The sequence below is a fragment of the Schistocerca gregaria genome, chromosome 8 (assembly GCF_023897955.1).
Source record: "Schistocerca gregaria isolate iqSchGreg1 chromosome 8, iqSchGreg1.2, whole genome shotgun sequence".
Taxonomy (NCBI): Eukaryota; Metazoa; Arthropoda; class Insecta; order Orthoptera; family Acrididae; genus Schistocerca; species Schistocerca gregaria.
In genome coordinates this window covers 308,087,820-308,102,511 of record NC_064927.1, presented here as the reverse complement: position 1 = coordinate 308,102,511, position 14,692 = coordinate 308,087,820, and the positions used below count along the sequence as shown (strand labels likewise).

General features: G+C 38.7%; 1 protein-coding gene across 5 annotated transcripts in view; it reads right to left on the bottom strand.

Moving 5' to 3' along the window:
- Nucleotides 1-10,693: 10,693 nt before the first annotated feature.
- The window catches only part of LOC126284241 (dynein regulatory complex subunit 5), a 118,163-nt gene continuing 114,164 nt past the window's right edge, over nt 10,694-14,692 (bottom strand). For 4 of the 5 annotated variants that reach the window (XM_049983026.1, XM_049983028.1, XM_049983027.1 and 1 more), the window contains exons 8-10: nt 13,656-13,927; nt 11,090-11,249; nt 10,694-10,997 (exon numbers count right to left, since the gene is read on the bottom strand). In XM_049983026.1, the coding sequence (XP_049838983.1) occupies nt 10,957-10,997; nt 11,090-11,249; nt 13,656-13,927 (473 nt within the window). In that variant the 3' untranslated portion in view covers nt 10,694-10,956. The remainder of the gene's footprint in view (nt 10,998-11,089; nt 11,250-13,655; nt 13,928-14,692) is intronic. The other variant, XM_049983029.1, reaches the window with a different exon arrangement.

Sequence of the window (14,692 nt, the reverse complement as noted above, 5' to 3'; positions counted from 1 at the left end):
TTCTTTACTACTGTAGATGATTTCTATGATTAAAAGTGATAACTGTAATTTTTATCACCAAGAGTTTCATAGTAGTACTGAATACATGTCGTCTTATTGTTTCAGTATTTGTCCAGCAGATAACTGAGCAGTTGGATACCGAGAAGAAGCAGCGACAGCACTATAAGTAGAACATATATTTTTTCTTTGTAGTACTATGTATACGTAACATGTTGCTGTTTGACAAAAGTTTTATTGTATATGTAATTTTGTGCATATTCTTTGCTGTTGTAGATGATATCCTGGCAAAAGAAGAAGAACAAGGAGGGGCAAGCCCTGAGGATAAGCAGGAGCCATCGCAGATCTCCTGTAAGTGCATGTCCTAAGAAATATTTTTGTAATCAATATTTTCTGTTGTAGGTTGTATGAATGAGATGGATAGGGGCTCTGCACCTATTTGGCCAAGGACGAGATGCTACAGTAGTTGGAGGAAATGGAGAGTGAGCTGCGTCGCCATGAAGAGATGTCAGATGCCCTGAGGGAGGTACCAAAGAGACAGAGCGATACAGGTAATTTACACAGGGAGTAAGTGGTATAAGCCGCCAAAATTATACAGACTGTACATGTTACTGTGCTTTACCAAAAGTCTAATCAAATGATGTTATATCACATTCTATTTTTGTATTCCTAAAATATTTATATTTTTCTGTTTACATTGTCAAATGATGACACACCACCTTGTTTGTGTATTATCAACATCAACGAGGCCGTCAGAGAAAGGTAACAGATGAACCAGAGCAATGTAAACATTGGGCATGTACAGCGACATGGTGTGGCAGCTAGGTACTATCGAAACATGCAATGTAAACAGTCACCAGTTTGTCAAGAATGTGTAATTCGTTTTACTTGAACAATGAACTTGGTACAACCAGACATTTTCTCTTTTACAACATTACCATAACGAAGGTTGTGGTAGTAAGAAAGAGCTAACATCAAATAAAATGTGCATAATTGGTTGTGCATTTGTTACAATTAACTGGTTCCTCAGTACCATAACGAAAATTAAACTAGGATTAGTTTCTTTTGATGCAACAGTACCATAATGACAATGAAAGTAACATAATTTTGTTTCCTGTTACACCAATATTACAACAAGTGTTCAAAGTGCCCCCCATTCAATTCAACACATGCTTCATTACAGCGAACTCAGTTTTGTCATACTTATTCATACACAGACTCACGTTTGCCTTTATGGTATTGGCAGCATAAAAAATCCTCTGCGTAAGTTGATCCACATTATTTACTTGCTGATCATACATAATCCAGTGGATTTAAATCAGGACTGCACACTGGCAATCGACGTGCACCAAAACATCCTATTCATCATCCTGGAAATCGTCTATTCAAAAATCTTCATACTCTGTGACAAGTGGGGTGGAGCACCATCGTGGAGGAACCACATGTTGCGACTTAAGTTTCACGGAATATTTTCTAATAAAGTTGGTAGCAATGTTGCCTCTGTAAAGGTTCAGTAATTGTTACCAGTAAACCATGCAGATAAAAAGTAACGCTCAATACTGTAATCGTCGATTACACCCACCCATGCATTTACCCATGCAGATTAGTAAACAGCCAGTATCTCTCAATCTATGCAAATTAAATATATACGTATAAGCTGTATTCTGTCATAATTTATTCAATAATAAAGCAAAAGTACCTCAGAACAGACAATATGTTTTTCATGCGGAATTAAAGGCAAAGATAACTACTGTACTTCGCTATGAATCAGTTGCAAAATAATCAAGTAAAAGGAGAGAATAATGATGATACAAACCTTTCATGAGCAGTAGCAAATGTATATTGTGTGGGAAGCATTCTTGATAAGTTCCTACAGCTTCCCTTGCAACACTTTTTGCCTCACCATAAATTAAATGATTATCGCATAGTTGAGTGATGGTAAATATCCCTTTCATCCTAATATTTAAGGATACAGGGTACTTTCCTGGCTCAATATTATGTAAAAATCAACACCTATTCTTCCAGGCACTGTTTATAATGTATATGTTTTACAGATTTTTTTGTTGATATCAGGTAATGCAGTACACTTTCTAAACAAATTAGAAGTATTTTGAATGTTTTTGAACCTGATTAGAGTTGTTAAAAAATTGCAAAGAAATTGAAGCAATTTTTTTTTTCAAAATGCTTCCTCAAATTGAAGTACCATTTAATCCTGTGTTATACATTTGAAAGAGACCACATTTTTACCAGATATGCATGACATGATGGTTGAGGTACTATGATGAGGTCCCATACTCCGAGGAGCATAGGGGACGATGCGGGAGACCCGCACCGCTGTTGCAATTGCCTTCCTCCGACCATAATGAGGATAAATGATGATGATGATGAAAACAACACAACACCCAATCATCCCAAGGCAGGAAAAAATCCCTCACCCCGCTGGGAATCGAACCCGGGATCCCCTGCATGGGAAGTGAGAACGCTACCGCAAGAGCACGAGCTACAGACATTTCAGTACTAGAATCTGTTTAATTGCACCTATTATGTATATTACAAGGATAAAAATATCACATCTTACCTTTTAATTTTTATAATTATTTTCCTAATAAAAATGTTATTTTTTTTATAATTTAGTTGATTTTACAATAAAGCTTAGGTCTACTACATAAGTATAGACTATTCCAAGATACAGAAAAATTAGAACAATGCTTTATAAACTTTAGGAAATATTTGTACCTGAATTCTGAAAAATATAATTTGCAGAAGAAAGCGAATGAAGATATGAGTCCAATGAAACTGTGTCTGAGAATATTCACGAAGCATGGTCTTCATCCTACAGCATTTCTTCAAGCTTTCTCTTGGCATTTCTTTTAGCACTTCTTGCTTCTTTGGTAACTTGAAGAGCGAAACTTTCAGCTTCATGCACCCGTTTGTCTGTCTCACGCAAGCAATTCATCTTCCATATTAGAGCTACATTTTATGCTTAAGTTTCTCAAGACTTCCAACTTGCCTATCACTCCATTATTGAAACATATCACTGCATCTACTACACCAACTTTTAATGTATTTAGTCCTACAAAAACATTCTTCGGTTGTCTTTCCCATATGGAATCGTTGAAACATTCATTTGTATCCTGAGTGACCCCATGAAGACATTTACAAAGCAAAACGGGGTCAATCAGGTCTCTAAAAATTGGTTTTATTTCATTCATAACAGACTCAGGAAGAGAATGCTTATGGTGGTATATTTGACCACTTTCTTTTGCTTTTCGGTAACCATGACAAGAATCTGTTCCTTTAGGGCAAAGTCCGTGAACAGGGTGCTCAACTGTGGACAACTTAAGAAAGTAGGTGGCCCATACAGGTTTCTCATTGCTGTAACATTATTCAGTGATGCAGTTGGTCTAATGGCCAGTCCACAGTAACTCTGAAGGAGATCTATTTCAGTTTCTGTCAATCTCCCTCAGCCAGGCAGAGATTTTCCATCAGATAGCAACTTTCCTTTCATTTCTCTTCATAGCTTCCTCAATCTAGCATCAATCCTCTTCTGCACATGTCCACAACACTCCAGTTTTATTACCAAGGTATCACCATAAACATTGAACTCATTAATTTTATTGAAAGCTTCAGAGCCCTCATCACCTAGGTACTTCATATATCCAACGTTATAAATGGGCACCGACCTCTGAAATAGTTTTAGAGCTACATACCTCTACTGTAACCATCATAATTCTTAGAACACTGATGTTCAATAAATCCTTCAGTGTTACCATGGCAGGTGAGGCAGTACTTAGATACGCACTCAGCATCAACAACTTTTCCATTCTCCAGAGAAGTAGCACTTAACAACACCATTCAAGGAACAATGTCCTTGATGTTGCTATGTCCCATCAAGTGCAACAGTAATGTCCTGGTTCCAAAAATATTTACAGTTTTGTAACTGCAACAAGAACGGCGGTGGGTTTGCCACTAATGAAAACATGGTGGGACCGAACTTGAGCGGACCTCAAACAAATAAGATGGTCGAACGGGAATGGAAGGACAAGCACGATGACAGACAACTGAGCAAGACACCAAGATCAACAACAAAGTATTAAGCAATGGAGTCACAAGAGATAACCTCACGAAATCAAAACAATGTCCACTCATAAACAGGAAGTAAGCACACGCAATGTAAACACGATGTCTGTAAGCGAGATATCAACTAACTCAACACGAATACCAGACTGCCTCGCTGAGTGAGAGGCAGCAGCCTAAATACACGACAGGGTATGTCGCTATTGGCTGCTGGGACCACGTGCTCCACAATGGAGCCCTCACGTTACAGACTCAGGGCCAGGATCGTGCGCAGCCACGACTTACGGCATGACTGCTGAAGAGACTTACATGCCATCTGGGATGGCTTCGAAACCCATGTTGCTCAGTACCAGATACAGTTTCTTCTACTGCGTGTTTCATAGATGCTTCACACACAACCGTCAAGGCACCTAAAAGTATTTTTATGTACTTGCTGAACCTATTGGGAGGAGGAGGAATGTCCATCAAACTACAAAACGTTTGAGCACCCCATTTTCCTTTTACTATTGCTCACACTGCATACACTAACTTCAAATACACATCATCTGAATTATGCACAATGTTCAAAGTCATTTTTGAGGTAGATTTAATGCAGGATCTACACAGAACTAATTTTGACAGTAAACATGTCCTGCTACTTTGTTGTTCAGTTATTTCCAGACAGCCTACACCATCACATTGTTTAAATTTCTCCACTTCCTTTATCAAAGAAGATAAGATGCCCACATCAGCAACAACAAATCCACTACAAACAGCGTACCTGTTAACAAAAGAAATTTGAATCACCAGGAGGCATGCCATGTGGGAGCTTCTTCCCTGAAGAACTGTTACATAGGTTACTTTCAACAGTATTGCTTGTTTTGTTTGTGAACTGGTTACCACAGAATCTCCTTTTCTTGTATTTCTTGATGCGTGGCATAGTTCGTATTTATTGCACACTAAAGTATACGTACTTCCACAAATATATGTAATTCTTGGGCAACAAACATTCAGTGACACGTGAACAAACTGCTTCAGCGAAAGAAAAGTAAATACTAGTAAAGATAACCATTTACAGACACTACACACCTGCACTGTTACCAGTATATACAATGTATCATACGTACGAGGGTCGGTCAAAAAGTAATGCCTCCCATTTTTTTTCTACTTAAAAAAATTAAGTTAAGTGAAAAATTTGAATTTGGCGCCATTCCTCAAACCTTCTTCTGCAATCCACTGCAGTAGTAACTTTCTGTGTCAACAGGTGGCAGCACAGCAGAAGTTTGTAAGATGGCCGACATCGATGTTCGTTTGAGACAGCATTGTGTGATTGAATTCTTGAATGCAGAAGTTGAAACGCCCATACGCATTCATGAAAGACTGAAGAAGGTGTATGGTGTTGTGACAGTGGATGTCAGCACTGTTAGACGATGGGTTCGTCGTTGTAAGGAAGCTGAAGGGCAAACACCGTTGACTGACGAAAAGCGGAGCGGCAGGCCGGTGAGTGCAGTGACTCCACACAACATTCAGCAAGTTAATGACATCATTGGTGGTGACCGTCGGGTGACTGCAGATGAAGTGTGTGCATTATTTCTCTTAGTAAAGGCAGTGTGATCACGATTATTAAACAATTGGGGTACTCAAAAGTTTGTGCACGGTGGTTTCCAAGAATGTTAACTGATCAGAATAAAGAGGCAAGGAAAACAATAGCCTCCCAACACTTGCAGCGCTTCCGTTTGGAGGGAGATGAGTTTCTGAAAAAAATTGTGACTGGGGACGAAACATGGGTGCATTTTTTTGAACCCGAATCAAAGAGGCAGTCAATGGAATGGCGTCACACAAGCTCGCCGAGGAAGAAAAAATTCAAATCTGTGCGATCGGCAGGGAAAGTTATGGCAACAGTTTTCTGGGATACAGAGGGTGTGATTCTGGTTGATTTTTTGGAGCAGGGATGCACAATAAATTCTGTTCAATACGTCACAACCCTCAAAAAACTTAAAGCACGTCTTCAGCGAGTTCGCCCAACAAAATCAATGGCAGATGTTCTTCTTTTGCATGACAATGCAAGACCACACACCAGTCGTCACACCTCTGACGAGATTGTCAAAATTGGATGGGAAGTTTTGCCTCATCCCCCATACAGCCCTGACCTGGCACCATCAGACTTCCATCTGTTCGGGCCACTAAAAGAAGCTCATCGTGGGATTCATTTTGAAGATGAGGAGGCCGTCAAAACATCCGTGCGTCAATGGCTTAAAGGAAGCAGAGCTGTGATTTTTACCGTGCTGGGATACATGCCCTTGTTCAAAGATAGACCAAAACTGTAGAGATGGGCGGAGATTACATTGAAAAATGACAAAATGATCCTCAATGTTGTGGTTTTCAACCTATGTAATTGCATTTAAATTTCCTGACAATTAAACGTAGAAAAAAAATAGGAGGCATTACTTTTTGACTGACCCTCGTATAATCGCTGGAAACAGAACATTCACAGTTCTTTTAGAAATAATACTGATTTCTGTAACAGAAATAAAGGGGGCAAGGTGGCATACATGACCGTAACTTTAAAATTTGATATACATAGCCCATTTTTCATTTGAAACCCTATAATGTATATATCAATATAATCAGGAAATACTATAGAATTTAATAAAGTCATAAAAAATTTAGTATTTTCTGCCATTTATAAGTACCCTGTATCCTTAACGGAGCTGCAATAATGTCTCCACAGATAAATTGATGAATGCTGACAATTCGCATATTACAGTGATGTAAGCACACAGGCAATTGTGATCTTTGTGTTTGCAACACACACATGATGTCAATACGGGCAGCAGTAATGTCTGATTTTCCAAAAACATTGCCCTGAGATGAACTGTTTTTTTCTGGGACAACCATAAGAAATAAACAAACATGTTAGTAGACACTTTAAATCAGTTACTTGTGTTCTACTAACCAGATTTTCTGGCAGCTTATACGATTTATATTCTATATATACATGTACTCATTCTACTTAAAAATAACTAATATTCTTTCTTTCTTTGCAGCATCAGGCGATGTCTGGAATGTTGTACTTAATTTCATTATTCTCTCTCTCTCTCTCTCTCTCTTCTACAGTGGCTGAGCCAGGGAAACATTTCCACAATACGCCATGGTGAAGGTACCCAGGTCCGATGAGGCATACCTTGCCAGTTGGGGGCACCGCTAGTCGCCATGCGGAAAGCCATGGTGGCCACTGCTGCCCCCACTGCTGTGCCACAGCACAGCTCTGACGTCCGTGGGCCACCCTCTATCCAGCAAGTGGGTCAGAGCTGCAGCAGCAACAGCCACTGCCAGCCTGCTGAGACTGGCTTGATACCGTAACATTTCCTTCTTCTTCTTCTTCACCTCCTCATCCTCATCGATCTCATTAGGTATGGCACCTCACCACAAGCAGCCTAGTCATTGTCATCAACTAATTGTAGTTATAATATTGGTAATAGCAGTTATCCTGTGGTTAGTGTCAGTTCCATTTCCTTTCTTTTTAATGAAGGACCTCAGGTCAATGACGACATATCACAGAGTATTCAGTGATTCCAGACGCCTTACAGAAGTGAATCTCGTTCATAAGAACCGAGAAGCCAGCAGGAGGGTACCATGAGCCTTTTGGGTTTTTAAGAGCATGCCTTCCTGCCTTGGAAATTGAACTCCTTGAGGTTGTTAATGATCCTTGGTATCCCTGCACTAAATGTGGCACAGTTCTATTGCACTGGTCTGTTGCATGCCTCCAAAGTTGCCTCTGACATTGAAGAGTCAAGTCTTCATTATGTTTGTGGTGAAAATGGCGTCATTTCATGATGCACATCCTTATAAGATATGCATATCCTTATAAGAAACAAAAATTGGTGTACGTGCATGAAACAGACACAACTTAAATACAGACAACAGCAAATAAAATACATAATTAAGTTTCTGCTGGATAGGACAAAATTTTCTTCATTATTTTAAAAAGATGCAATCATTCACTCTTACCCATTCTAGTTCACTGATACAGTTAACTTTCTTGTGAAAGGAAAAGCATCATGTAAATAAAATAGAAAGAAACTTCCACATGGGAAAAATATATTAAAAACAAAGATTCGAAGACTTACCAAGCGGGAAAGCGCCGGTAGACAGGCACAATAAAATAACACACAAACACACACACAAACATATTTTAGGAAAGGTCATTCAACATCATCTGCTGTATGTGATCTACCACAAACAATATTGATTAAATTAGATGACAGAGAAATGGGGCCATGCTTGTTTCTAAATCTATCAAATGAATTTATATGGTTTCCCACTGGCTGCTACTTAATAAACTGAAAACTACTAGCTGCTAGTTAATAAACTTAAAACTAAGGGTATCATAAGAATGGCTAGAAGTCTCTTCCAGTCATACTTTCAGCAGAGGTGCCAAGTTATACCAGCTGGACACAATGAGACTCAAATTATTAGGATGTACAGCTATGGTGAGACAAACTGAGCCACAAGAATCATTATGAAGCTTTTATTATCCATATTATATATTAAAGATCTACCCAGAGAACAAGGTAGAATCATTCTGGCACTTTTATTATCCATATTATATGAGGTTCTTTTAAATGAAACCTGGTCAGTGTGTCTACCTTTGCCTTACACATAAGGTGGCACCGTCTAACTGTGGGTATGGTGGCGCCATCTGTTGGTAGAGAGACTGATGCATGCACACCATCTGATGTTGCATAGTGCCAGTGTGGTTTCATGCCGAAGAGAAGGTGGTCACACAAGTTATCATCCTCTACCAAACACGCAGGCGAGTAAGCACAAAAAACAAGGAGTGATTCGATTTTAGGTGGCAGAGGGAGCTTGGGGCCATGAAATGTATCGACGGATGAAAGATGTGTACACTGAGGACAGTCTGAGTCATTCAAGTGTTGTGGAATGGCACAAATGATTTATTAATAGGCACGAGTCACTGGAAGACGAGCCCGACGGGCTCATCGTGTCATTACACCAGAAATGGTCCGGAAGTGATTGCTTTAGTCTTGGACAGCTGCAGAATCACCGTTAATGAGATCTGTTGGTTACTGTGTATTAGCGTGAGCTTTGCCCACACCATAATGCATCAGCAGTTGAACTTTCAAAAATTTGTGCTGTGAAGATGACATTGCAGCAGTTTCGGTGGGAAATGCTGGAACATCCGACATACCATCTCGACCTTTCACCATGTGACTTTCATATGCTTGGAAGCTGTTTGCAGACATTGATTCACAATGGCTGAAGAAGTGTGTGACTGGGTCTAGGTCTGAATCTGACAACTGGCGGCTGTTTCTTCAAGGATGAAATCAACCAGCTACTATCACAATGGGATAAATGTGCCAACAGTTTTGGTGACTATTTTCGAGTATGTGTGCTGCATATAACTACAATTTGAGTTAATAAAATCGTTACCATTACTTTACACTAGCGTCTGGGTTTCATTTGAACACCCCTTATATATTAAATGAAGCAGTGCACTGAAACATTGTCTGATGATGGTATGAAATTAATACTGTATGACACAACTGCCTACCTTGGGGTCCAAATGGCCTCCATTTTCTTTTTGACATAACCCCATCTATCCTGTTCTCCTAACTGAGTAAGGAACTATTAGTTCCAAAAGGTAGAACAGTGTCATGTTTTCTATGTGCCCATCAGCAATACTGGACTTTCGTGTTTTTTAGGGGACTATTGACCAGCAATACTCTCTTAAAACTTTTAGAGTTTCCTTAACAGAATTTTTCTTTCTATACAAATAACAATGCCATAATGTTAAGACAGGCATCCTCCTCATTTAACATCATGTTGATCTTTTATGACAGAAATAAAAAAAAAAATTCTGTTCCTGCAAAGACAACAATGTACATTCAACATCACAAGTGTGTGTGTGTGTATGGCATACTCTGCATTTGCGTTATCATACCTCACCTATGGAACAGAAGTATGGAGATATAAATAAAGTAATCCTCCTTTTAAAAAATGCAATTAGGATTCTGTTAAATCTCTGCTGTAATGAGACTTGTAAAGGGATGTTCATATGCAAGAAATTAATTATTCTGGCATCACTATATTTGACTGATATCTAGCAAAATGTCATTCTTTTTTCGGTGTCTGTTAATGACTCAATGGTTCTACTGTTTGGTAAGTCACTCCTACACAATTTACATTGTCAGAACCTACCATACCATATTTATATTGCCTAGTGGCTCCCTTCTGTCCTAACTTCATGCTGCTCATACTTTGTTACTGTCTCATAATTTACATCTGATTTGTCTCCCCCCTTATTGCCCGTCCACATTTTCCTTCTCACCTTTGTTATGGACATGCATCAACAGCCATGAATAGCATAATTATGTGCGACTTTTGTGGCACTCTGTAGACCAGTTGCACCACTCACCCATGAGAGGGCTGCATGATGTCATAAATGTCACATCTGGCTGGAGTAATAACACCTGAAGTAGCTTATACAGAAATATTTAACAGTGGCGCCTTACAGTTTACGAGTTGACAATTCTGCTTCTGTGCCAGCATGTGATGATGCTAGTGTCGTCCTCCGAAACACTGCTGTTTCATGACTTAATGTGAAATTTAAAAGATATCTAACAAACAAGTACAGCTATTTTATGTCATACTTAATATTTATGAAAGACATAATTTCTATTGATACTTCATTGTGGAATATACTTTTCACAAATACTGAAACATCCATATTTGTTATTAAGATAGTGTCACAAGAACATTATTCCTTTGTTTCATAGAATGATGTCAACAAAGAAAATTTAGATTAAAGTAAAAAGGTCCTCCAAATGTTGAAAATTTCTGCATTTCTTCATATCCACAATGTCCTAGAATTACTCTGTTTTACACCATATCTTGGAAATAAACTCGGCTTTTATGTGCTTCTGTAATAAAAAGGAAACAATAATAATAATAATGATACTCTTCAATAAATATTTGTGCAAGAATACTTTCAGGAACAAGTTCACCAACTTACTTCGTAATTTTTTCTGTTGCTTCTTGTGTAGTTCTTTATTTTTTTGTAGGTCAAGCATTATATTTAAACTATTTTCTTCTAAAATACCTGTCACTCTTAGATCAAGCTGCAGGAGTGTCTGGTTATGTTTCAGACCATCTTCAAGATATTTACCTCCTTTCTAGAACCACAAATATGGTAGTTCTTGATAATGTGATATAAACTATTACATGGAGTTAAGAAATATTAAAGTTAAATGGTCAATCTGATAAAGCATGAATGCAATTACGATAAAAACATGATGAGTACAGTAAAATAATGAATGAAACAAATATATTACAAGAAACATAAAAAAGCTTTACACTGGTACTGAGACATAATTACAATAGTAAGTGGCATCACTGACTGCAGAAATTCACGGGAAGTTTCAGTTTGGAATGATTTGCTTCCTTTGGTTGCACTGCACTTTCCCACAGTAAAACAGTGTGAATGTTTGACTATCAGGGTAGCTCTTTAGTGTAGATGACTATGGTGGGTGAATACAGAAAGTAGTTAATTCATGGTGATGAAGGAAAACTGAGATGGTGAAATGGAGTATTGGCACCATGGACACTGTTATATACCCTCAGTTCGTAAAACAATACAGATATGTTTGGAACTGAGTTTAGATTATTAATGTACAGTGTGCTGGTAATACATGCCATCGTTTATGCTCCCTAAGCAGCTAAAATGTGGGCAATGGACATTTCTTTCACAAGAAGATTCAAAATATCTATTTACGGATTTAATACCAACATACTGGAGGAATTACTGACTTCATTTGTGGAGGCTGATAGTGCCTAGGGGAACCTGACAAAAAGATGTCTTAGCTAAATCTGTTGTCACATTCTGCATAGAATCATTATTTGCTGTGCAATAAAATAATCCTGCTTGAAGTTAGGCGAATCACCATAGAAACTGGCTACTCAAATGCCTGAGGCTTCTGAAGCTTCAATTGACAGGATATTGAATGAAAAGCTACGCTACCACAAGGTGTGCATGCGCTGGGTGGCGCACATGCTTTCAGAAGTCCGCAAACAGCAGTGTGTCAACTGAGCTTGGAAGCTCTGGATTGAATGCAACAAGAATAAGGAAGACTCTTTTGATTCCATTGTTACGGGGGATAAATCGTGCTGCCATTACATTACTCTGGAAACAAAACAACAATCACGCCATTGGAAACACTGCATCGCCACCACCAAAGAAGTTTAAGCAGCAGCTGTCAGCAGGAAAATCATGGCATCGGTGTTTTGTGACCAGTGTGCTGTACTGCTCATTGATTTTATGCCTAGAGGGACCACCATAAACTTGACAGGTTATTGCAAGGCCTAGAAGAAGTTCAGATGGGCAATCCAAAATCGTCCTAGGGGAAAACTCAGCGAAGACATAAGGCTGCACCCTGACAATGCCCGTTCACATGTGTCTCAACAAACGAAGGAGTTAATCAACAAATTTGGCTGAGGTGTCACTGACCATGCCCCCCTTACAGCCCCGATTTGGCACCCAGTGATTTCCATATGTTTCCAAAATTGAAGGAGCACCTAGGTAGTCTATGATTCCAGCCGGACAAGGAGTAGAAAGAAGAAGTTTCTAAGTTTCTCAACGGTTTGGCAGCAGACTTCTTTGAGGTGGAAATGCAAAAGTAGATTACTCAACAGAAAAACTACATAGAAAAAAATGGAGACTATGTGGAAAAATAGCTTAAAGATCAATGTTTCCAATGGTGTAATCGTTTTTTTAATAAAAAATTCTTTGTGTCTAAAATACTGTGGGCACCTTATTTTTGAAACAACTGTCATATTTTGCAGGCCTGGAGGAAACTTATTCCTGAGATGGGATCAAGGCACTGGAACATCGTTGGACGAAGTGTATTAATATAAAAGGAGACTACATAGAAAAATTAAAAAAGGTTTCAATGATGTAAGTACTTTTTTTCTATTCTGTTCCAAGAAATTTTCAAACCACTCTTGTACTTGGTGAAAAAAGTGGAGTTCAGACATGAATCTATGCCTACAAAAGATAAAGATGTAATCATCATAGTGCACTGGAGAACAAGGGCTGATGCTTTGCTTGCCTGTTATTCGTCTACATAAATGATTTACCCATGATAGTGGAGGACTCTTCAAAAATGGTCATCTCTGCTGATGATACATGTTTAATGCATATTGATAAATGATTCAAGAAACATCCATACCAGACACAGCCAGAATAATAATGGTAAAGGTTTACAATTGGTTTGAGCCAACATCTTAACCCTTGATCTTACAAAAACTCACATTACACAACTTTTAACAAATAAAAATGTGTGAAATACACCAGAAGTAGAAATCAACAGGCATACACTTCTATCATAAATTCTTCTAGATGCCACTATAAGGAAAATTTATTTACATAAAAATGTTTATTAAAGATGTGGCAATCCTTCTTTCTCTTCATCAGCTCTTCAGGAGTAAGAATCTGAACTGTATCCTGCAACACTTAGCACATTTATTGATTCATATGACTATGAGGTTCCTGTATTCATGTGTTTGTCAGTTACATGACCTACCTCATCAAGTTGGTTATTGGAGAGGTCAAGTATTCGGAGACTCTGATTCTTGACCAGCATCTCCCCAATACTCAAGGCCCCAACTGAAGTAATAGTACATCCAGCTAAGTTCAGTTCCGCCAACCGTCCTTCTTCCATCAATGCCAATGCTGCACAGAGGAATGCCACTCCCTCATCCTTTATCATTGAATTAAGACGCAGGTTAAGGCACTTCAGAGGACAGCTTCCACCATGAGAAATGCCATATGCCAGACCTTCTGCACCCTTTGATCCTAGGTTAAAGTGGAAAATTCACAATCACTGCCTTATTCTTATTAATTAAAATGAATGTACATGATTGATGTAATGATAGCTAGTCCTTAATTAGTACATGGAGACTCTGCTAACAACAATGTCTACTGCAGAGAGGAAACTCTCTGATTAGCAACACTGGCCTGGTGTGAAATATGTGAGAACTATCATTCAGTGTGCTTTATGTTTCCATGAACAATTACGCATAACTGTTTTGTTACCACATGCTACATTTATTACATTTCAGGGTAAATTCTACATTGGTGACCCACAATGAATGCATACAACTCATTTGAATGCTTTTACATTCTCAGTTCACATACTGCTCATTGAGGATAGAGCCATCTTGCAACTGCCATGCACTGAAACTCCTATGAGACGACAATGTCTTCTGTACAGATGCATTTAGAGTTTTGCAGCAAAACACTCAGCAGCTGATGCTATTTAAGCATGACAAGGTCACTCTCAGTGCAGTGTCACCACTGCTGATAATGCTAACTATGACACTGAACAATGTATCCCTGCAGACAATCTATCAGAGGATTTTGCTTAAGACTTTACTTGGGATGCATATCATTCCATACTGTGTGCTAGCTTCTTTGATATGTGAATTCTCGAATGTTCATTGATGTTGACAGGCCTACTGCAACATGTCCAACCTTGGTCAATCTTTTCACACATCACATGATCCAACCTTTCAGACAATTTCCGGACATTGCTACTGAATTTTACATCCACACCACGTA